Source organism: Saccostrea echinata, unplaced genomic scaffold (genome assembly GCF_033153115.1).
Source record: "Saccostrea echinata isolate AGI-Se365-2 ecotype Australia unplaced genomic scaffold, CSIRO_AGI_Sech_v1 ptg000003l, whole genome shotgun sequence".
NCBI classification, from domain to species: domain Eukaryota; kingdom Metazoa; phylum Mollusca; class Bivalvia; order Ostreida; family Ostreidae; genus Saccostrea; species Saccostrea echinata.
Genome location: NW_026889752.1, coordinates 11537888 through 11562318, shown reverse-complemented (window position 1 = coordinate 11562318; position 24431 = coordinate 11537888). Strand labels below are relative to the sequence as shown.

General features: G+C 32.9%; 1 protein-coding gene across 1 annotated transcript in view; it reads left to right on the top strand.

The window, feature by feature from the left end:
- The window catches only part of LOC133178462 (E3 ubiquitin-protein ligase RNF213-like), a 130819-nt gene that overhangs the window by 87312 nt on the left and 19076 nt on the right, over nucleotides 1–24431 (top strand). The window contains exon 48 of the mRNA XM_061313158.1: nucleotides 23799–23995. Coding sequence (XP_061169142.1) covers nucleotides 23799–23995 — 197 coding nt within the window. The remainder of the gene's footprint in view (nucleotides 1–23798; nucleotides 23996–24431) is intronic.

Genomic DNA, 24431 nt, shown 5'->3' with positions numbered 1-24431 from the left:
AGACTGTAATCACAGGATAGGATTATGGATGCAGGATTCACGATAGGATAGGATAGGATTGTCAACTTATAGGATAGCAGCACTGTACCTATCAGATCTGAAAGTTTCATGAAAATCGGCCAAGACGTTACCGAGAACTTGCGTGCACAAAATCGGTAAGAATAATAATAATAACTAGATGAGATCTCGTTGCGAGCAACGAGTAGGTCTTCCGTCCGATTTTTCGATAAGATGAGATACGATTTTGACTATGATCTTTGTTAAAAGATAATAATATATAGACTTCCCTAATTAGATTTCATTCTTTTGATTTATATAACATTATTAAAAAAGCTCTAGATGACATGCTTTTGGCCCCTCTCAGCCCCTAGTTTGAGGGGTCAGCCCCATTTTCTTGATATCAATTGAAAGGTCTTGTGATTTTGAAAACGTTTTGTTCAAGAAATATTCAGAGATTTCTTTTCGTTGAGGAGATATGCTGAATGGAAATATTTAGGGGCCACCCCTCCAAGTCCTTAATGGGGCCGTTTGACAAAAATTGAAAGGGTTCATATTGTTTAGAACCTTATTCTGACCATCTTTTGTTCAGTATTGCTTATTAAAATATTCTCCCTTTTGGAGATATAAAGCGTCAAAGATTTAGCATTCTGGCCCCTTGTGACCCCTTATTATGTAACATGATCAGAATCTTATATATTGTTGTAAATCATTAAGATAAGCATCTTTGCTTCAGAAATGAATTACAAATTATTGATCGTTAAAGAATTATAGATGAAAGACTTTTGGCCCCTCTTAGCCCCTAATTTGAGGGGTCAGTCCCTTATTCTTGATATCAAATGAAAGGTCTTGTGATTTTGAAGACTTTTTGTTCAACAACTATTCAGAGATTTCTTTTCGTTGTGGAGATATGCTGAATGGAAATATTTAGGGGCCACCCCTCCAAGTCCTTAATGGGGCCGTTTGACAAAACTTAAAAGAGTGCATATTGTTTAGAACATTATTCTGACCATCTTTTGTTCAGTATTGCTTATCAAAATATTCTTCCTTTTCGAGATATAAAGCGTCAAAGATTTAGCATTCTGGCCCCTTGTGACCCCTTATTACGTAACATATGATCAGAATCTTATCATATATTGATGTAAATCGTTAAGATAAGCATCTTTGCTTCAGTAATGTATTACAAATTATTGATCGTTAAAGAGTTATAGATGAAAGACTTTTTGCCCCTCTGAGCCCCTAATCTGAGGGGTCAGCCCCTTTTTCTTGATACCAAATGAAAGGTCTTGTGATTTTAAGGACTTTTTGTTCAACAACTATTCAGAGATTTCTTTTCGTTGTGGAGATATGCTGAATGGAAATATTTAGGGGCCACCCCTCCAAGTCCTTAATGGGGCCGTTTGACAAAACTTAAAAGAGTGCATATTGTTTAGAACATTATTCTGACCATCTTTTGTTCAGTATTGCTTATCAAAATATTCTCCCTTTTCGAGATATAAAGCGTCAAAGATTTAGCATTCTGGCCCCTTGTGACCCCTTATTACGTAACATATGATCAGAATCTTATCATATATTGTTGTAAATCGTTAAGATAAGCATCTTTGCTTCAATAATGTATTACAAATTATTGATCGTTAAAGAGTTATAGATGAAAGACTTTTGGCCCCTCTTAGCCCCTAATTTGAGGGGTCAGCCCCTTTTTCTTGATATCAAATGAAAGGTCTTGTGATTTTGAAGACTTTTTGTTCAACAACTATTCAGAGATTTCTTTTCGTTGTGGAGATACGCTGAATGGAAATATTAAGGGGCCACCCCTCCAAGTCCTTAATGGGGCCGTTTGACAAAAATTGAAAGGGTACATCTTGTTTAGAACATTATTCTGACCATCTTTTGTTCAGTATTGCTTATCAAAATATTCTCCCTTTTCGAGATATAAAGCGTCAAAGATTTAGAATTCTGGCCCCTTGTGACCCCTTATTACGTAACATATGATCAGAATCTTATCATATATTGTTGTAAATCGTTAAGATAAGCATCTTTGCTTCAGTAATGTATTACAAATTATTGATCGTTAAAGAGTTATAGATGAAAGACTTTTGGCCCCCCTGAGCCCCTAATTTGAGGGGCCAGCCCCTTTTTCTTGATATCAAATGAAAGGTCTTGTGATTTTGAAGACTTTTTGTTCAACAACTATTCAGAGATTTCTTTTCGTTGTGGAGATATGCTGAATGGAAATATTAAGGGGCCATTCCTCCAAGTCCTTAATGGGGCCGTTTGACAAAAATTGAAAGGGTGCGTCTTGTTTAGAACATTATTCTGACCATCTTTTGTTCAGTATTGCTTATCAAAATATTCTCCCTTTTCCAGATATAAAGCGTCAAAGATTTAGCATTCTGGCCCCTTGTGACCCCTTATTACGTAACATATGATCAGAATCTTATCATATATTGTTGTAAATCGTTAAGATAAGCATCTTTGCTTCAATAATGTATTACAAATTATTGATCGTTAAAGAGTTATAGATGAAAGACTTTTTGCCCCTCTGAGCCCCTAATTTGAGGATTCAGCCCCTTTTTCTTGATATCAAATGAAAGGTCTTGTGATTTTGAAGACTTTTTGTTCAACAACTATTCAGAGATTTCTTTTCGTTGTGGAGATATGCTGAATGGAAATATTAAGGGGCCACCCCTCCAAGTCCTTAATGGGGCCGTTTGACAAAAATTGAAAGGGTACATCTTGTTTAGAACATTATTCTGACCATCTTTTGTTCAGTATTGCTTATCAAAATATTCTCCCTTTTCGAGATATAAAGCGTCAAAGATTTAGCATTCTGGCCCCTTGTGACCCCTTATTACGTAACATATGATCAGAATCTTATCATATATTGATGTAAATCGTTAAGATAAGCATCTTTGCTTCAGTAATGTATTACAAATTATTGATCGTTAAAAAGTAAAAGATGAAAGATTTTTGGCCCCTCTGAGCCCCTAATTTGAGGGGTCAGCCCCTTTTTCTTGATATCAAATGAAAGGTCGTATCATTCTGCACAACTTTTCTTCTATATGTTTTAACAAATTCTTAACATGTATGAAGATATGAAAGAAAATGTGTAAAATTTTGTGAGATGTTTCTGAGACATTTTTTGAGCCCTACCGAGCGTCGGCGCCTTTTGCGCTAGAGAGATTTGGACACCTGCCTGCAAATCTACAAACCTTCTCCTACCTTCACTGAAAATCTTGACTCAATATCTTAAGTCGTTTCGGAGGAGTTTCCAGGACAAGCCGACCCTCTGAAAATCAGAAAATCTTAAATATCTCGAGATGGAAAGTGACGTCATCAACGAAAAAAATTTCCAATAAGGTTCAGATCAATACCTATCAGATCTGAAAGTTTCATGAAAATCGGCCAAGACGTTACCGAGAACTTGCGTGCACAAAATCGGTAAGAATAATAATAATAACTAGACTCTTGTTGCAATGGCAACAAAAAAGTCTTCCGTTCTTCTAAATCTGTAAGAATTTGCTTTTTTTCTGTGTAAAAAACATACATATCATATTAACTGTGAAAGAAAAAAATAACTGGAAAATAGTCCTTTCAGTACTTAAGGTACTTTGATTTTCATTATCAATCTTGTATAATATAAGAGATATACGTATATCATTTAGCAATTCTAAGACAAACAAACAGACGAACGAACACCGTACTATCATAAACTTCACTGTGTGTATGTTTTGGCATAATTGTGTTGGTGTTATAAAAAAATATAATGAATTAAGTTAGTATCACATTAAACGTAAAGTCACTGAGTTTTGTAAAGTTATAATATCAAGATTTGACAGCATACCTATAATACAGATTATTCATGATCAATTACAGTAATTCTTCAGCAATCGATTGATTGATTATACGTATGTTGTTTAACGTCCCTCTCCAGAATTTTTCACTCACATGGAGACGCCACCACTCGCCGATGGAGACTGCAAATTTTTGTCCTATGCTTTGGCACTTATCGCAATTGAGCAGAAGGGAATCTTTTTTATGCCAGCACCTTCTGCGACAAGGGACCTCGATTTATACGATCTCATTCAAAGGACCGGTCTCCACGTCCCACAATCGAAGTTCATAATACCGAGATATTTTATTTTTTATTTTACTCTATTTTTTCACAAGTTTGTTGCATCAGATTTACTTAAAGATCATACTTCAAGATCATTTTGAACTCAGGCTACTTAATTGCAGTGCATACAGCGTCAAGTGATTTTGATTGACAGGTCAACACACGTGCACTTCGTGTGATACTTTTTAAGCTGAAAAATATACAGGATGTGACCATGACTGACTATGAGATCAGAAAACATTTAATAAAGAATGGGTGTGACCGATATAGAACTAATTTTTGGTCTATGTAAATGGATAGGAGGATCGGGATTAAGAGGGAATCCCCCCCTCTCTCTCTCTCTCTCTCGGACGTAAATTGAACATTTCATAATGACAAATCTACCATTATAGAATATGAAATTCTGTATACATGTAAATGGTAATTACATTCACATGTTCCAGATTTAAATCTAAAACGAATATATAATTCAAATGCTTAGCTGCATGAACGTCTCCAAATATTAATCAAGACGGGGGGGGGGGGGCTTCAAAGGAATTAGACGTCAGTTGCATGAACATAATTATATATCATTGCATAAAATTGTGTTCATTCAGGTATACTTATCCCACATATCAACAGACCTGTGCAATTTTTTTTCATGTTTTTTTTTTCTCAAAAGAAACATATAGCGTACCATTATTTCACACAGAATCGCGTTTTCACATAGTTTTTTTTAACTCTTTAGTATTTCACAAGAATCCAAGAATCGTCTTTTCACATCTTTTATAATTCCTTGGGTATATAGAGTATAGATCATGTGTCATAAATAATTTAACTTTTTATCAAATATACATGTAATAACCAAATCTAATCTATAAATTGATTTTCTTTCTTTAAGTGGCAGATATCAATTTATTTATAAAGGCTTTAAAACAGTACTGTATTACAATTTTCCATCGCTCAATTCCTGTTTGAGTGTATGTAATGTTTTTTAATATCGAAAATAAAACTCGGAAATCGGGATAATTTCGCATTCAAATCATAGAGAATAATAAATCGTCTGCATTATAGAAGGCTTATAACTATCGTATTCTGAACTTACTATACGAGATAGATAAAATTGCATGCCTGTCCATCACTATAAATGTATATTCAGTGCTTATAATATATTTACTTGAATTAGGTACCTAGCATATATATTAATTTTTTTTAGATATATTCATGTGTAAATCAATTAACTGTCAATATAGACTTACACTACACTGGCAACTTTAAACTATACATGTACTGGAAGCGGTAACCATGCAACGTACTCTTACATTTAGAAGAGTGAATATGGAACGTCTTAATATTTTGATATGGAGAGTTTATATGTCTCTGACGTCATCGATACTATTTCCGCCTTTATCTCGAAAGTTCTATTCTCACTTACAAGTCAGAGTTATCTTTCTTTGCCCATTGTTTACACACTAGGTAAGTAGGAAAAATGACGGTACCGAAAATCTGCAAAATGTGGAATCTGATTTCAAAACAAATTATATATTTAGTATTTGTAGAATAACCTCTGTTACACATAATAATATCTTGAAAAAATATTAAAAAACAAAAAAGTTGAAAATTGACCAAACACAAATTCACTTCCGGTTCGGACAGGAAGTACCGGAAACACACGAAAACAACTTCGAAACAAAGAGAATGTCATGATCTAATACTCCTGTAAATTTCACATCTTTACCTCAAACCGTTTCCGAGAAAAATTCCGGACAAAAGTCCATTTAAAAATTGAAAATTCGGCCGTAACTTCGGACCGGAAGTGAATTTTTCAAAAAACGGAATTTTATATAAACTTCATATATCAGCCTACTATCATGTGAAAAATTGTGAAAATCTATCCAACCGTCTCTGAGTAATCGCGCTCACAAAATTTGGGAGGAATAATAATAATAATAATAATAATAACTAGAAACTTGTTGCCATGGCAACAAAAAAGTCTTCCGTTCTTCTAAATCTGTAAGAATTTGCTTTTTTCTGTGTCAAAAACATACATATCATATTAACTGTGAAAGAAAAAATAACTGGAAAAAAGTCCTTTCAGTACTTATGGTACTTTGATTTTCATGATCAATCTTGTATAATGCATTTGGCACCTATGAGAGATATACGTATATCATAGAGCAAGGATGATTAGCAATTTAAAAAAATTGTTTGCAATCATTTCTAAGACAAACAAACAGACGAACGAACACCGTACTATCATAAACTTCACTGTGTATATGTTCTGGCATAATTGTGATGGTGTTATAAAAAAATATAATGAATTAAGTTAGTATCACAATAAACGTAAAGTTACTGAGTTTTGTAAAGCTATCAAGATTTGACAGCATACCTATTAGAAAGAAAGATTATTCAATAACAGTAATTATTCAGCAATCGATTAATTGATTGATTTATTATATGTTGTTTACGTCCCTCTCGAGAATTTTTCACTCACATGGAGACGCCACCACTCGCCGGAGGAGACTGCAAATTTTTTTTTATACTTTGGCAATTATCACCATTGAGCAGTGAATAATCTTTTTTGTGCCAGCACCTTCTGCGACACGGGACCTCGATCTATACGATCTCATCCCAAGGACCGGTCTCCACGTCTCACAATCGAAGTTCATAATACCGAGATCTTTTATTTTATTGTATTTTTTCACAAGTTTGTTGCATCAGATGTGCTTAAAGATCATACTTCAAGATCATTTCGAACTCAGGCTACTTTTTTGCAGTGCATACAGCGTCAGGTTATTTTGATTGACAGGTCAACACACGTGCACTTCGTGTAATACTTTTTAAGCAGAAAAATATACAGGATGTGACCATGACTGACTATGAAATCAGAAAACATTTAATAGAGAATGGGTGTCACTGATATAGAACTAATTTTTTGTCTATGTAAATGGATAGGAGGATCGGGATTAAGAGGGAATCTCTCTCTCTCTCTCTCTCTTCCTCTCTCTCTCTCTCAGACATGTAAATTGAACATTTCAGTATCATAATGACAAAGCTACCATTATAGAATATGAAATTCTGTATACATGTAAATGTAATTATAACCACATGTTCCAGATTTAAATCTAAAACGAATATATAATTCAAATGCCTAGCTGCACGAACATCTCCAAATATTAATCAAGACCGGGGGGGGGGGGGTGTCAAAGGAATTAGATAGTTTTATGTTTTATGAATTATAAGGAAAAGTACGGACGTCAGTTTCATGTACATAATTATATATCATTGCATAAAATTGTGTTCATTCAGGTATACTCATCCCACATATCAACAGACCTGTGCAATTTTTTATCATTTTTTTTTCAAAAGAAACATATAGCGAAGAATTATTTCACACAGAATCGCGTTTTCACATATTTTTTTTTAACTCTTTGAGTATTTCACAAGAAACCAAGAATCGCCTTTTCACATCTTTTATAACTTCTTGGGTATACAGAGTATAGATCATGTGTCATAAATAATTCAACTTTTTATCAAATATACATGTAATAACCAAATCTAATCTATAGATTGATTTTCTTTCTTTTCAGTGGCAGATATCAATTTATTTATAAAGGCTTTAAAACAGTACTGTATTACAATTTTCTATCGCTTAATTCCTTTTTTGAGTGTATGTAATATTTTTTAATATCGGAAGTAAAACTCGGAAATCGGGATAATTTCGCATTCAAATCACAGAGAATAATAAATGGTCTGCATTATAGAAGGCTTATAACTATCGTATTCTGAACTTACTATACGAGATAGATAAAATTGCATGCCTGTCCATCACTATAAATGTATATTCAGTGCTTATAATATATTTAATTGAATTAGCTACCTATAGCTAGCATATACATTAATTTTTTTTTTTAGATATATTCATTTGTAAATCAATTAACTGTCAATACAGACTTACACTATACTGGCAACTTCAAACTTTACATGCACTGGAAGCGGTAACCAACGTACTCTTACATTTAGAAGATTGAATATGGAACGTCTAAATATTTTGATATGGAGAGTGTATATGTCTCTGACGTCATCGATACTATTTCCGCCTTTATCTCGAAAGTTCTATTCTCACTTACAAGTCAGAGTTATCTTTCTTTGCCCACTGTATACACACTAGGTAAATAGGGAAAATGACGGTACCGAAAATATACAGAATGTGGAATCTGATTTCAAAACAAATTATATATTTAGTATTTGTAGAATAACCTCTGTTATACATAATAATATCTTGAAAAAATATTAAAAAACAAAAAAATTGAAAATTGACCAAACACAAGTTCACTTCCGGTTCGGACAGGAAGTACCGGAAACACACGAAAACAACTTCGAAACAAAGAGAATGTCATGATCTAATATTCCTGTAAATTTCACATCTTTACCTCAAACCGTTTCTGAGAAAAACACCGGACAAAAGTCCATTTAAAAATTGGAAAATCGGTCATAACTTCGCACCGGAAGTGAATTTTTCAAAAAACGGAATTTTATACAAACTTCATATATCAGCCTACTGTCATGTGAAAAATTGTGAAAATCTATCCCACCATCTCTGAGTAATCGCGCTCACAAAATTTGGGAGGAATAATAATAATAATAATAAAAAGAAACAATACAAACACTATAAGTCTTCCGTTGTGAACGGAAGACTTAATAATAATAAAAAGAAACAATACAATCACTATAAGTCTTCCGTTGTGAACGGAAGACTTAATAATAAAAAGAAACAATACAATCACTATAAGTCTTCCGTTGTGAACGGAAGACTTAACAATACAATCACTATAGGTCTTCCGTTGTGAACTGAAGACCTAATAAAAAACACAGTAAAAAGCAATATCCTGCCCAAGTTCGTTTGGGGAACATAATAAACAGAAGTCTTTCCACAGATTTGGGCTGGAAAAAAAGGAGAAAAAAGCAAGGAAATAAATAAAACAGCAAAATTCTCATTTCTCTACTAGGATTTTAAGATCGGGCTCGGAGTTGATTTTATTCCAAAGACAAGACGTACTGGGTTAGAGTCGACTAATGGTACCCGCTATTTCATTGACCACGCAAGTAGTGCCAGTTTCAAAAATTCGGACAAATTCTTGGGTATGTTTATGGGTTGGAATGGGATGGTTTTAGGGTCTAGATGGAAAGGCAAGGGTCTGAAAGAAGTTATAAGATTGATATTAATGGGAAATTGTGCGTTTAAGGTGCGTAGTAAGAAGCATGTAAAGATTGAGCATAGGTGAAAACGTTTAGGAATGTAAATGCATGACAGGTGCATAATAAGAGTTGTTTGAAAATATCTTAATTGAGTTTTTTTATGTTTTAAATGGATGAAAATATTAAGTTTAGTATGCATTTCTAGATGGGAAACACGGGGAAGAAACGTGTATTGCTTTTTAATATACCGAAAATCGCCATTTCTGGGGATTGCGTAATTCTAAAAAAAAATCAAATAAATTTCAAATGTAAAATAAAAGAAGAATGCTTGGTATTAAAATATCATTTCATATCAGTAAAATTGAATGCTGTTAACGACATCTAAAGAAATAGGCTATAAAAGGGTTTGATCATGTCTTTGTTTATCTGCACTGAAATTTCAAACACGACAGAATTTGTAATTTTCGCCGTAAAAATTCATAATTTCTATATACTTTAGAGACTCACCGTAAAACTTTCAGGAAACTTTCTTTGGGGTCTTTTCTGCAGTTAGCTTAAATTTTATGTCAATCCGAGGTGATGTTTGAGTTTTACATTAATTCTCTACGTTGCTATTAGTTTGATTTTTTTTTTCTTTGGAAGAAGGGGGGGGGGGTAGTTTACTCTAAACCAATTTAAAGTGGGATTTGTATCTTGTATCTACCTCCAAGAACTTAAGAACTTAAGATTGATTGTTTGTGACCTTTAGGTCAAAGGTGAAGGTCATTAAAAAAACTCTTTACCTTCTATCCTGCTAACCGAAATAAACACTGAAAGCTGAATCTAGATACATGTACTTCATATTTCTTTTTTTACCTTGGGTCAAGGTCAAGGTCGAATTTCAAGTTCAAAGGTCAAGGTCATTTGGGTAAATAGCTAATACCAACCATTTATGTAGATTTTCAATGGTCTTGACTTTTGACCTTGACCTAAATTTCAAGGCCAAATGTCAAAAGATGTAATCCAGTATGCTAGATGCATGCCGTCACTATAAATGTATACTGTTTATAATATATTTACTTGAATGTGCTAGCCGGCATATATCATGTTTTTTTTTTTTTTTTTTTTTTTTTTTTTTTTTTTTTTCATACATATATATACATGTGTAAATACAAAAGCATTCTCAGTAACTGTCAATATAGGCTAACATTGCATGGCAACTTTACATTATACATACACTGAATGGAGCAACCAACGTATTCTTACATGTAGAAAAGAGTGAATATGGAATGTCTTAATATGGAGACGATATCGATACTATTTCCGCCTTTATCTCGAAAGTTCTATTCTCACTTACAAGTCAGAGTTATCTTTCTTTGCCCATTGTCTACACACTAGGTAAATAGGGAAAATGAGGGTATCGAAAATCTGCAAAATGTGGAATCTGATTTCAAAACAAATTATATATTTAGTATTTGTAGAATAACCTCTGTTATACATAAAAATATCTTGAAAAAATATTAAAAAACAAAAAAGTTGAAAATTGACCATACACAAGTTCACTTCCGGTTCGGACAGGAAGTACCGGAAACACACGAAAACAACTTCGAAACAAAGAGAATGTCATGGTCTAATACCCCTGTAAATTTCACATCTTTACCTTAAACCGTTTCCGAGAAAAATTCCGGACAAAAGTCCATTTAAAAATTGGAAATTCGGCCGTAACTTCGGACCGGAAGTGAATTTTTCAAAAAACGGAATTTTATATAAACTTCATATATCAGCCTACTATCATGTGAAAAATTGTGAAAATCTATCCAACCATCTCTGAGTAATCGCGCTCACAAAATTTGGGAGGAATAATAATAATAATAATAATAATAATAATAAAAAGAAACAATACAATCACTATAAGTCTTCCGTTGTGAACGGAAGACTTAATAATAAAAAGAAACAATACAATCACTATAAGTCTTCCGTTGTGAACGGAAGACTTAACAATACAATCACTATAGGTCTTCCGTTGTGAACTGAAGACCTAATAAAAAACACAGTAAAAAGCAATATCCTGCCCAAGTTCGTTTGGGGAACATAATAAACAGAAGTCTTTCCACAGATTTGGGCTGGAAAAAAAGGAGAAAAAAGCAAGGAAATAAATAAAACAGCAAAATTCTCATTTCTCTACTAGGATTTTAAGATCGGGCTCGGAGTTGATTTTATTCCAAAGACAAGACGTACTGGGTTAGAGTCGACTAATGGTACCCGCTATTTCATTGACCACGCAAGTAGTGCCAGTTTCAAAAATTCGGACAAATTCTTGGGTATGTTTATGGGTTGGAATGGGATGGTTTTAGGGTCTAGATGGAAAGGCAAGGGTCTGAAAGAAGTTATAAGATTGATATTAATGGGAAATTGTGCGTTTAAGGTGCGTAGTAAGAAGCATGTAAAGATTGAGCATAGGTGAAAACGTTTAGGAATGTAAATGCATGACAGGTGCATAATAAGAGTTGTTTGAAAATATCTTAATTGAGTTTTTTTATGTTTTAAATGGATGAAAATATTAAGTTTAGTATGCATTTCTAGATGGGAAACACGGGGAAGAAACGTGTATTGCTTTTTAATATACCGAAAATCGCCATTTCTGGGGATTGCGTAATTCTAAAAAAAAATCAAATAAATTTCAAATGTAAAATAAAAGAAGAATGCTTGGTATTAAAATATCATTTCATATCAGTAAAATTGAATGCTGTTAACGACATCTAAAGAAATAGGCTATAAAAGGGTTTGATCATGTCTTTGTTTATCTGCACTGAAATTTCAAACACGACAGAATTTGTAATTTTCGCCGTAAAAATTCATAATTTCTATATACTTTAGAGACTCACCGTAAAACTTTCAGGAAACTTTCTTTGGGGTCTTTTCTGCAGTTAGCTTAAATTTTATGTCAATCCGAGGTGATGTTTGAGTTTTACATTAATTCTCTACGTTGCTATTAGTTTGATTTTTTTTTTCTTTGGAAGAAGGGGGGGGGGGGTAGTTTACTCTAAACCAATTTAAAGTGGGATTTGTATCTTGTATCTACCTCCAAGAACTTAAGAACTTAAGATTGATTGTTTGTGACCTTTAGGTCAAAGGTGAAGGTCATTAAAAAAACTCTTTACCTTCTATCCTGCTAACCGAAATAAACACTGAAAGCTGAATCTAGATACATGTACTTCATATTTCTTTTTTTACCTTGGGTCAAGGTCAAGGTCGAATTTCAAGTTCAAAGGTCAAGGTCATTTGGGTAAATAGCTAATACCAACCATTTATGTAGATTTTCAATGGTCTTGACTTTTGACCTTGACCTAAATTTCAAGGCCAAATGTCAAAAGATGTAATCCAGTATGCTAGATGCATGCCGTCACTATAAATGTATACTGTTTATAATATATTTACTTGAATGTGCTAGCCGGCATATATCATGTTTTTTTTTTTTTTTTTTTTTTTTTTTTTTTTTTTTTCATACATATATATACATGTGTAAATACAAAAGCATTCTCAGTAACTGTCAATATAGGCTAACATTGCATGGCAACTTTACATTATACATACACTGAATGGAGCAACCAACGTATTCTTACATGTAGAAAAGAGTGAATATGGAATGTCTTAATATGGAGACGATATCGATACTATTTCCGCCTTTATCTCGAAAGTTCTATTCTCACTTACAAGTCAGAGTTATCTTTCTTTGCCCATTGTCTACACACTAGGTAAATAGGGAAAATGAGGGTATCGAAAATCTGCAAAATGTGGAATCTGATTTCAAAACAAATTATATATTTAGTATTTGTAGAATAACCTCTGTTATACATAAAAATATCTTGAAAAAATATTAAAAAACAAAAAAGTTGAAAATTGACCATACACAAGTTCACTTCCGGTTCGGACAGGAAGTACCGGAAACACACGAAAACAACTTCGAAACAAAGAGAATGTCATGGTCTAATACCCCTGTAAATTTCACATCTTTACCTTAAACCGTTTCCGAGAAAAATTCCGGACAAAAGTCCATTTAAAAATTGGAAATTCGGCCGTAACTTCGGACCGGAAGTGAATTTTTCAAAAAACGGAATTTTATATAAACTTCATATATCAGCCTACTATCATGTGAAAAATTGTGAAAATCTATCCAACCATCTCTGAGTAATCGCGCTCACAAAATTTGGGAGGAATAATAATAATAATAATAATAATAATAATAAAAAGAAACAATACAATCACTATAAGTCTTCCGTTGTGAACGGAAGACTTAATAATAAAAAGAAACAATACAATCACTATAAGTCTTCCGTTGTGAACGGAAGACTTAACAATACAATCACTATAGGTCTTCCGTTGTGAACTGAAGACCTAATAAAAAACACAGTAAAAAGCAATATCCTGCCCAAGTTCGTTTGGGGAACATAATAAACAGAAGTCTTTCCACAGATTTGGGCTGGAAAAAAAGGAGAAAAAAGCAAGGAAATAAATAAAACAGCAAAATTCTCATTTCTCTACTAGGATTTTAAGATCGGGCTCGGAGTTGATTTTATTCCAAAGACAAGACGTACTGGGTTAGAGTCGACTAATGGTACCCGCTATTTCATTGACCACGCAAGTAGTGCCAGTTTCAAAAATTCGGACAAATTCTTGGGTATGTTTATGGGTTGGAATGGGATGGTTTTAGGGTCTAGATGGAAAGGCAAGGGTCTGAAAGAAGTTATAAGATTGATATTAATGGGAAATTGTGCGTTTAAGGTGCGTAGTAAGAAGCATGTAAAGATTGAGCATAGGTGAAAACGTTTAGGAATGTAAATGCATGACAGGTGCATAATAAGAGTTGTTTGAAAATATCTTAATTGAGTTTTTTTATGTTTTAAATGGATGAAAATATTAAGTTTAGTATGCATTTCTAGATGGGAAACACGGGGAAGAAACGTGTATTGCTTTTTAATATACCGAAAATCGCCATTTCTGGGGATTGCGTAATTCTAAAAAAAAATCAAATAAATTTCAAATGTAAAATAAAAGAAGAATGCTTGGTATTAAAATATCATTTCATATCAGTAAAATTGAATGCTGTTAACGACATCTAAAGAAATAGGCTATAAAAGGGTTTGATCATGTCTTTGTTTATCTGCACTGAAATTTCAAACACGACAGAATTTGTAATTTTCGCCGTAAAAATTCATAATTTCTATATACTTTAGAGACTCACCGTAAAACTTTCAGGAAACTTTCTTTGGGGTCTTTTCTGCAGTTAGCTTAAATTTTATGTCAATCCGAGGTGATGTTTGAGTTTTACATTAATTCTCTACGTTGCTATTAGTTTGATTTTTTTTTTCTTTGGAAGAAGGGGGGGGGGGGTAGTTTACTCTAAACCAATTTAAAGTGGGATTTGTATCTTGTATCTACCTCCAAGAACTTAAGAACTTAAGATTGATTGTTTGTGACCTTTAGGTCAAAGGTGAAGGTCATTAAAAAAACTCTTTACCTTCTATCCTGCTAACCGAAATAAACACTGAAAGCTGAATCTAGATACATGTACTTCATATTTCTTTTTTTACCTTGGGTCAAGGTCAAGGTCGAATTTCAAGTTCAAAGGTCAAGGTCATTTGGGTAAATAGCTAATACCAACCATTTATGTAGATTTTCAATGGTCTTGACTTTTGACCTTGACCTAAATTTCAAGGCCAAATGTCAAAAGATGTAATCCAGTATGCTAGATGCATGCCGTCACTATAAATGTATACTGTTTATAATATATTTACTTGAATGTGCTAGCCGGCATATATCATGTTTTTTTTTTTTTTTTTTTTTTTTTTTTTTTTTTTTTCATACATATATATACATGTGTAAATACAAAAGCATTCTCAGTAACTGTCAATATAGGCTAACATTGCATGGCAACTTTACATTATACATACACTGAATGGAGCAACCAACGTATTCTTACATGTAGAAAAGAGTGAATATGGAATGTCTTAATATGGAGACGATATCGATACTATTTCCGCCTTTATCTCGAAAGTTCTATTCTCACTTACAAGTCAGAGTTATCTTTCTTTGCCCATTGTCTACACACTAGGTAAATAGGGAAAATGAGGGTATCGAAAATCTGCAAAATGTGGAATCTGATTTCAAAACAAATTATATATTTAGTATTTGTAGAATAACCTCTGTTATACATAAAAATATCTTGAAAAAATATTAAAAAACAAAAAAGTTGAAAATTGACCATACACAAGTTCACTTCCGGTTCGGACAGGAAGTACCGGAAACACACGAAAACAACTTCGAAACAAAGAGAATGTCATGGTCTAATACCCCTGTAAATTTCACATCTTTACCTTAAACCGTTTCCGAGAAAAATTCCGGACAAAAGTCCATTTAAAAATTGGAAATTCGGCCGTAACTTCGGACCGGAAGTGAATTTTTCAAAAAACGGAATTTTATATAAACTTCATATATCAGCCTACTATCATGTGAAAAATTGTGAAAATCTATCCAACCATCTCTGAGTAATCGCGCTCACAAAATTTGGGAGGAATAATAATAATAATAATAATAATAATAATAAAAAGAAACAATACAATCACTATAAGTCTTCCGTTGTGAACGGAAGACTTAATAATAAAAAGAAACAATACAATCACTATAAGTCTTCCGTTGTGAACGGAAGACTTAACAATACAATCACTATAGGTCTTCCGTTGTGAACTGAAGACCTAATAAAAAACACAGTAAAAAGCAATATCCTGCCCAAGTTCGTTTGGGGAACATAATAAACAGAAGTCTTTCCACAGATTTGGGCTGGAAAAAAAGGAGAAAAAAGCAAGGAAATAAATAAAACAGCAAAATTCTCATTTCTCTACTAGGATTTTAAGATCGGGCTCGGAGTTGATTTTATTCCAAAGACAAGACGTACTGGGTTAGAGTCGACTAATGGTACCCGCTATTTCATTGACCACGCAAGTAGTGCCAGTTTCAAAAATTCGGACAAATTCTTGGGTATGTTTATGGGTTGGAATGGGATGGTTTTAGGGTCTAGATGGAAAGGCAAGGGTCTGAAAGAAGTTATAAGATTGATATTAATGGGAAATTGTGCGTTTAAGGTGCGTAGTAAGAAGCATGTAAAGATTGAGCATAGGTGAAAACGTTTAGGAATGTAAATGCATGACAGGTGCATAATAAGAGTTGTTTGAAAATATCTTAATTGAGTTTTTTTATGTTTTAAATGGATGAAAATATTAAGTTTAGTATGCATTTCTAGATGGGAAACACGGGGAAGAAACGTGTATTGCTTTTTAATATACCGAAAATCGCCATTTCTGGGGATTGCGTAATTCTAAAAAAAAATCAAATAAATTTCAAATGTAAAATAAAAGAAGAATGCTTGGTATTAAAATATCATTTCATATCAGTAAAATTGAATGCTGTTAACGACATCTAAAGAAATAGGCTATAAAAGGGTTTGATCATGTCTTTGTTTATCTGCACTGAAATTTCAAACACGACAGAATTTGTAATTTTCGCCGTAAAAATTCATAATTTCTATATACTTTAGAGACTCACCGTAAAACTTTCAGGAAACTTTCTTTGGGGTCTTTTCTGCAGTTAGCTTAAATTTTATGTCAATCCGAGGTGATGTTTGAGTTTTACATTAATTCTCTACGTTGCTATTAGTTTGATTTTTTTTTTCTTTGGAAGAAGGGGGGGGGGGGTAGTTTACTCTAAACCAATTTAAAGTGGGATTTGTATCTTGTATCTACCTCCAAGAACTTAAGAACTTAAGATTGATTGTTTGTGACCTTTAGGTCAAAGGTGAAGGTCATTAAAAAAACTCTTTACCTTCTATCCTGCTAACCGAAATAAACACTGAAAGCTGAATCTAGATACATGTACTTCATATTTCTTTTTTTACCTTGGGTCAAGGTCAAGGTCGAATTTCAAGTTCAAAGGTCAAGGTCATTTGGGTAAATAGCTAATACCAACCATTTATGTAGATTTTCAATGGTCTTGACTTTTGACCTTGACCTAAATTTCAAGGCCAAATGTCAAAAGATGTAATCCAGTATGCTAGATGCATGCCGTCACTATAAATGTATACTGTTTATAATATATTTACTTGAATGTGCTAGCCGGCATATATCATGTTTTTTTTTTTTTTTTTTTTTTTTTTTTTTCATACATATATATACATGTGTAAATACAAAAGCATTCTCAGTAACTGTCAATATAGGCTAACATTGCATGGCAACTTTACATTATACATACACTGAATGGAGCAACCAACGTATTCTTACATGTAGAAAAGAGTGAATATGGAATGTCTTAATATGGAGACGATATCGATACTATTTCCGCCTTTATCTCGAAAGTTCTATTCTCACTTACAAGTCAGAGTTATCTTTCTTTGCCCATTGTCTACACACTAGGTAAATAGGGAAAATGAGGGTATCGAAAATCTGCAAAATGTGGAATCTGATTTCAAAACAAATTATATATTTAGTATTTGTAGAATAACCTCTGTTATACATAAAAATATCTTGAAAAAATATTAAAAAACAAAAAAGTTGAAAATTGACCATACACAAGTTCACTTCCGGTTCGGACAGGAAGTACCGGAAACACACGAAAACAACTTCGAAACAAAGAGAATGTCATGGTCTAATACCCCTGTAAATTTCACATCTTTACCTTAAACCGTTTCCGAGAAAAATTCCGGACAAAAGTCCATTTAAAAATTGGAAATTCGGCCGTAACTTCGGACCGGAAGTGAATTTTTCAAAAAACGGAATTTTATATAAACTTCATATATCAGCCTACTATCATGTGAAAAATTGTGAAAATCTATCCAACCATCTCTGAGTAATCGCGCTCACAAAATTTGGGAGGAATAATAATAATAATAATAATAATAATAATAAAAAGAAACAATACAATCACTATAAGTCTTCCGTTGTGAACGGAAGACTTAATAATAATAATAGGGAAAAAGAAACCGAACGAAAACAATAAGGTCTTCCGTTGGAGACGGAAGACCTTAATAATAATAGGGAAAAAGAAACCGAACGAAAACAATAAGGTCTTCCGTTGGAGACGGAAGACCTTAATAATAATAGGGAAAAAGAAACCGAACGAAAACAATAAGGTCTTCCGTTGGAGACGGAAGACCTTAATAATAATAATAATAAGAAACAGAGTAAAAACAATATGTTCCCAAACTCCGTTTGGGGAACATAATTAGGGAAAGGAAACCAGGCTCGATGACCTCTCAGTTTTCTGATTGTTTTGTGCTGAATCGAACAAAATGCAAATCCAAGACAAAATCTTGAACAATACAAAAGTTCTTGAAGCATTCTTTGTGTATTTCTTTATATCTTGTAATACCACGCTAAGCAACAAGTGTAAAAGATTTTTTTCTTCTAATTAATTGACTGAATTGCAGGGCGACTTCTGCAGGATGGGCAATGCGATATTATTGCCTTTGAGTACCTAAAGCATACATGCTGAGCACACATTGCTATACTAATCGTGAAGTGATGGGTTGAAAATCTGATAGCCATCCTATACTTGGCTGCGCGGGGTTGTTTTGTGTAACGTGGAATTGAGAAAGTCATTGTAAAGGATACGTTTTTGAACTAAAATAGAATAACCTTGACTATGACAATCGCAATCATCTCTGACATTTCCGGCATAATCGATTGTCGAAAATGTCTGCTATATAACAATTCTGTTCTTTTAAAATTTTCATAAATAATTCTGCCTAAATGTGCACTGTTTAAATATTCAATTATTAAAATTAATCACAAAAAAATGTTTTCATAAGAAGTTAGACGAGATTAATACTCGAAAAACACTGGGGGAATTTCTTTTTTCTTCTTTCTACTTATCAAATGTACGATTGCCGATATGAGCCTGTTTAAAATAATGGTACACGGCCTCTACCATGTATACCTGTAGTTTTATTTTTTTTTCTTATACATGTACATTTCTCTTAATCTGTACATATACACATGCACATGTATACAAAATATAACGTAATTTTGAAAAAAAAAGACATGTAAAAGATAAAAATATAAACAACGGAAGTAGATAGATTTCGTCACTGTAATTATGGTACATGAAAAAATCTTTAAGTTGTTAAAATGTTTTGTCTATCATTCTTTCATTAATTTTTGCACTTGACATCCGAAACTCCGCAAAGAATACATCTAGAGAAGGTAGACAGCGGCATATAGAAAGCAAATAGAAGGTGGATATATATTTTTTTATTTTTAAAATGATGTACAATATATTCGATTTTTAAAGTCAATAATACGTTCTATCAATATTGCTTTTCATTAGCTATATTTTTTTTCTCTCTTTTTCAACCTAAAGTTGTGTTAGTGTTGAAAGATCAACTGAAAAAAGAATAACTGTTCATAATTTTTTCACATCTTTGAAACCACATATTTAGTAAAGTAATAAAAACTGCCACATGAATAGATGATGCATATGCAACTTCAGTAGATTATATGTAAAATGTCACCAAGTTTTAAGGAGGGAAACTTATGCTTTTTATAGATCAAGACATGGATGCTGAGAAGATGTAGAAATTATTTAACTTATAATTAGGTCAGATTTATGACATGACCGCAATGCTATCCAATAAAAGGATTGATAAACATCTGGAATTCAAGCAGCGGAAGAGTAAACAGTAAATTTATGAGATACAGATCACTTAAATTTTTTTTTCTCGCAACCATCCATTGATAAATTCACTCATTTTCCTTGAAAGCAATGTGTCCGTTTCCCTGTAATATACACTACATGATGAATAGTGAGTTGGGAATTTAAATATTATTGGCCGTATTAATATGGCCGGCGTTCATTTGCCTTGTTCCCTGGCTCATCCATGCCAAAGGTCACAGAGAACACTAAGCAAATTAGGGAAAGGAAACCAAGCTAGATGACCTCTCAGTTTTGTGGACGCAAGTACTTTAAGAATGTTTCAAAAGTGTACTTTTATGGACTATTCGATGCAAAAGAGACTGCTTTGTGTTGGAACTGAACTACAAATTCAAGTCCAAATCTTGAACAAACAAGGTAAATATACACTTTTATATATGTCACGATATATGTATTTTTTAGGCAGAGTATCTGTATTTGAATTCGTTCCTGATCTACAATTCCATAAGGATTTCGAAACTTGGTTGCTTTCATTATTATGTGAAATAACTGAAGCTGAAATGTTAAACTTTAACCAACATTTAGGTTGCAGTAAAACTATCTGCATATGCTATCAGTTACCTCTCTCACTTCCCCTTAAAAAATAATGGACCTAGAGAGCATGAGTAATACATGTACAATACAAATACAATTCTATACTAAGTGCATTTAACTTTTTTGATTATATTATGTAGACCCATATCAGACCCATATCACGAATGAGCATTATTATCAGAAACATGTATAAATGTATGTATGTATATTAGTGTCTGTTGGGGGGGACATAAACAGGAAGACTGTTTTACAGCAGGCACCAGGTCTGCTGATCTACTCTAGTGCGCAATATTAAACTAGTCATATCTGTCATGAAATCATATATAAATGCCTAAGGCTTTGGAAAATTGAAGTTTATGAGACTTAAAATTTTCATCCATAGGTCGACTATGGATTGGTTCAGAATATGGTTGCCAGATTTCCTTTGGAAAATGCGCTCTACAATCTGTCTATTGTATCAGCCAAGAGAAAAGCATAGAGTGGAACTTAGGTCAAAGATAATAAAGGAAGACGATGTTTAAATAAAGAAAGTGTAACGGGACACAAAGAAATTTTATACCTTTAACAGAGAAAGAAAGATCTCAGAGGGTTTTTTTTATGTTTTTTGTATCTTTTTCTATGTTTAGAAGGTTTAATATTATGTTAACTTTAATATTTAGCTTTTCCAGCTTGCATGATATTTAGATAAAGTATCGTTTGTAATATAAAAATAATATATTTTATTAATATTCTTTCATATGAAATTTATCACGAGTCTTTTTGTCATCAAGATGTAATGTATGTTTTTTTCTGTAAACAATATATACAGAATTAGTTTATTTTATGAGAGGAAATTTAACTTGAAAAGTTCTGCTTTTTTTTCAAAAAGTAATATTTGTTTTATTCTGTGAATTACATAAACTGCATCAGTGATATTCTTTGGGGGGGGGGGGATCTACCCCGTAAAGTCTTCCTATCATCGACTTGCAGTGTTTGTTCATGCTTTCAATAATATAAACTGTATTATTGATACTCTTTGGGAGGGAGGGATTTACCACGTACATACTTGCTATTTTCAAAGTTTAATGTTTGCTTTTTCTAAGTATGATGTACGCTGCATCAGTAATATTTTTTAGAGGAAATTTACCCCGTAAATTTTTACTACCTCCAAGATATTGCAAAGCATAAATTCTGTATCACTGATTTTCTTTTGGGGGGAAATTTACCCCATAAAGTCTTGTTTTCTTCAAGATGGGTGTTTTGGCTTTAAAATACTGTATATAAACGTATCAATGTCATTTTTAAGAGGAAAATTACCTTATAGATTGTTGCCATCTTATAGATGTTTGCGAATCAAAAATACTGTATCAGTGATTTTCTTTGGGGGACATTTTTTTTTTGGGGGGGGGGGGATTTACACCGTAAAGTCTTGCTATCTAAACGATGGGTGTTTTTGCTTTTAATTACTGTATATAAATTGTATCAATATCACCTCTGAGAGGAAATTTACCCTGTAGAGTTCTGCGATTTTCAAAGTGTAATGTTCGCTTTTTCTACGTATGAGATAAACTGTATCAATAATATTTTTGAGAGGAAATTTACCCTGTAGATTTTTGTTACCGCCAAGATATTGTGAAGCATAAATTCTGTATCAGTGATATTCTTTGGGGGGGGGGGGGATTTACCCCGTAAAGTCTTGCTATCTAAAAGATGGGTGTTTTTGCTTTGAAATACCGTGTATAAATTGCATCAATGTCATTTTTGAGAGAAAAATTACCCCGTAGATTGTTGCCATCTTATAGATGTTTGCGAATCATAAATACTGTATTAGTGATTTTCTTTTGGGGGAATTTACCCCGTAAAGTGGTGCTGTCATCAAGATTGTTGCTTTTGCTTTCAAACACTGTATAGAACCTGAATCAATGTCATTTTTGAGAGGAAATTTACCCTGTAGAGTTCTGCAATTTTCAAAGTGTAATGTTGGCTTTTATAAGAGTAGTAAATACTGTATCAGTGATATTCTTTGGGGGGGGGGGGAAATTTCCCCTCTAAAATCTTGCTATCTAAAAGATGTGTGTTTTTGCTTTGAAATACCGTATACACTGTATCAATATCATTTTTGAGAGAAAAATTACTCTGTAGAATGTTGCCATCTTCACGATGTTTGCGAATCATAAATACTGTATTAGCAATTTTCTTTGGGGGAAATTTACCCCGTCAAGTCTTGCTATCATCAAGATGTTTGCTTTTGCTTTCAAACACTGTATATAAAGTAAATCAATGTCATTTTTGAGAGGAAATTTACCCTGTAGATTTATGCAATTTTCAAAGTGTAATGTTGCCTTTTAAAAGAGTAGTGAATACTGTATCAGCTAGTGATATTCTTTGGGGGGGGGGGGGGTTTACCCCGTAAAATCTTGCTATCTACAAGATTGGAGTTTTGCTTAGAAGTGCTGTGTATCAACTGTATCAATATCATTTTTAAGAGAAAAATTACTCTGTAGATTGTTACCATCTTATAGATGTTTGCGAATCATAAATACTGTATTAGTGATTTTCTTTGGGGGGAAATTTACCCCGTAAAGTCTTGCTATCATCAAGATGGTTGCTTTTGCTTTCAAAAACTGTACATAAACTGAATCAATGTCATTTTTGAGAGGAAATTTACCCTGTAGAATTCTGCGATTTTCAAAGTGCAATGTTCGCTTTTTATAAGAGTAGTGAATACTGTATCAATGATATTCTTTAAGGGGAAATTTACCCTCTAAAATCTTGCTATCTAAAAGATGGTTGTTTTTGTTTTGAAACTGTAGGTACACTGTTTCAATGTCATTTTTGAGAGGAAATTTACCCTGCAGGTTTTTGCTATCTTTAAGATGTGAATCTGTGATTTTCTTTCGGCGGAAATTTACCCTGTAAAGTCTTGCTAAATTGTCAATAGTTCCTCCAAATATTTACATTTCAGTTTATTTGTGACATTAGATCGTTTTTCCATTAGAAAAATGCTGATTTTTCACAATCTTATGAATAAATATCTTATAATTTTTTTTTTTTGTTAGATTTTGTCAATACCTGAGGGCAAAATGCCTAAAACAGAAAAAAAGATTTTCTGTTTTGATTTTGGAATGCGTTAATAGTTGAGAATGGAAAAGCTGAAGTCATCTCCTTTGTTTTAGATTGTATAAAAATGTAATTGATTTCTAATTACATAAACTAAAAAAAAATGAAAGATTTCACGAGGCATATCAAATTTTAGATACTAGATGTACTTGGGCTCTGCCTCCTAGTTCGCAATCTTGAACCAAAGGTAGAAACATTCACAGACGCAAAAGGGAGACAGAAGTGGGTTTTGATGGTAAACAAATACAGGCCAGTTGTTGAAAGGATTCTTGATCAAGACACATACGGCTCTTCAAAGAACTCCAAGCGTGAAAGTGGAATCCGAGAAGCAAGGTTTAACATGCTTTTACTAGTTCTACATGTATTCCTTCTATGGCTATTTGTTTTCGTTCATCATCCTACGTCGGTCTCAAGCTTCTGCACATTTTCAGTTTATTCTCTGTAACTATCTGCCCAGTTTCACCCAATTTAAAAATATAACATATAAGAGATAGGAGAAATAAAATGATGAATTTTGTGTTCTCTGTCTTGCTAGGACCAAGTGCTGAAGCAAAATCATCACTCTTAATGAAATCTAAAAAACTTCAAAAATCTTCTTTCTTCTACATATTACATGTAAGTTATGAGCCCCTAACAATAATTGTTAAATAAATAGCCTCTGGTTTAGAATTCAGACTCAAAACTTTTAAGTTCCTTATATAGTAAAAATGTTTTATATCATATATATAGTCATATTTTGAAAACGAATTTGAATTGTCTATATTAAAAA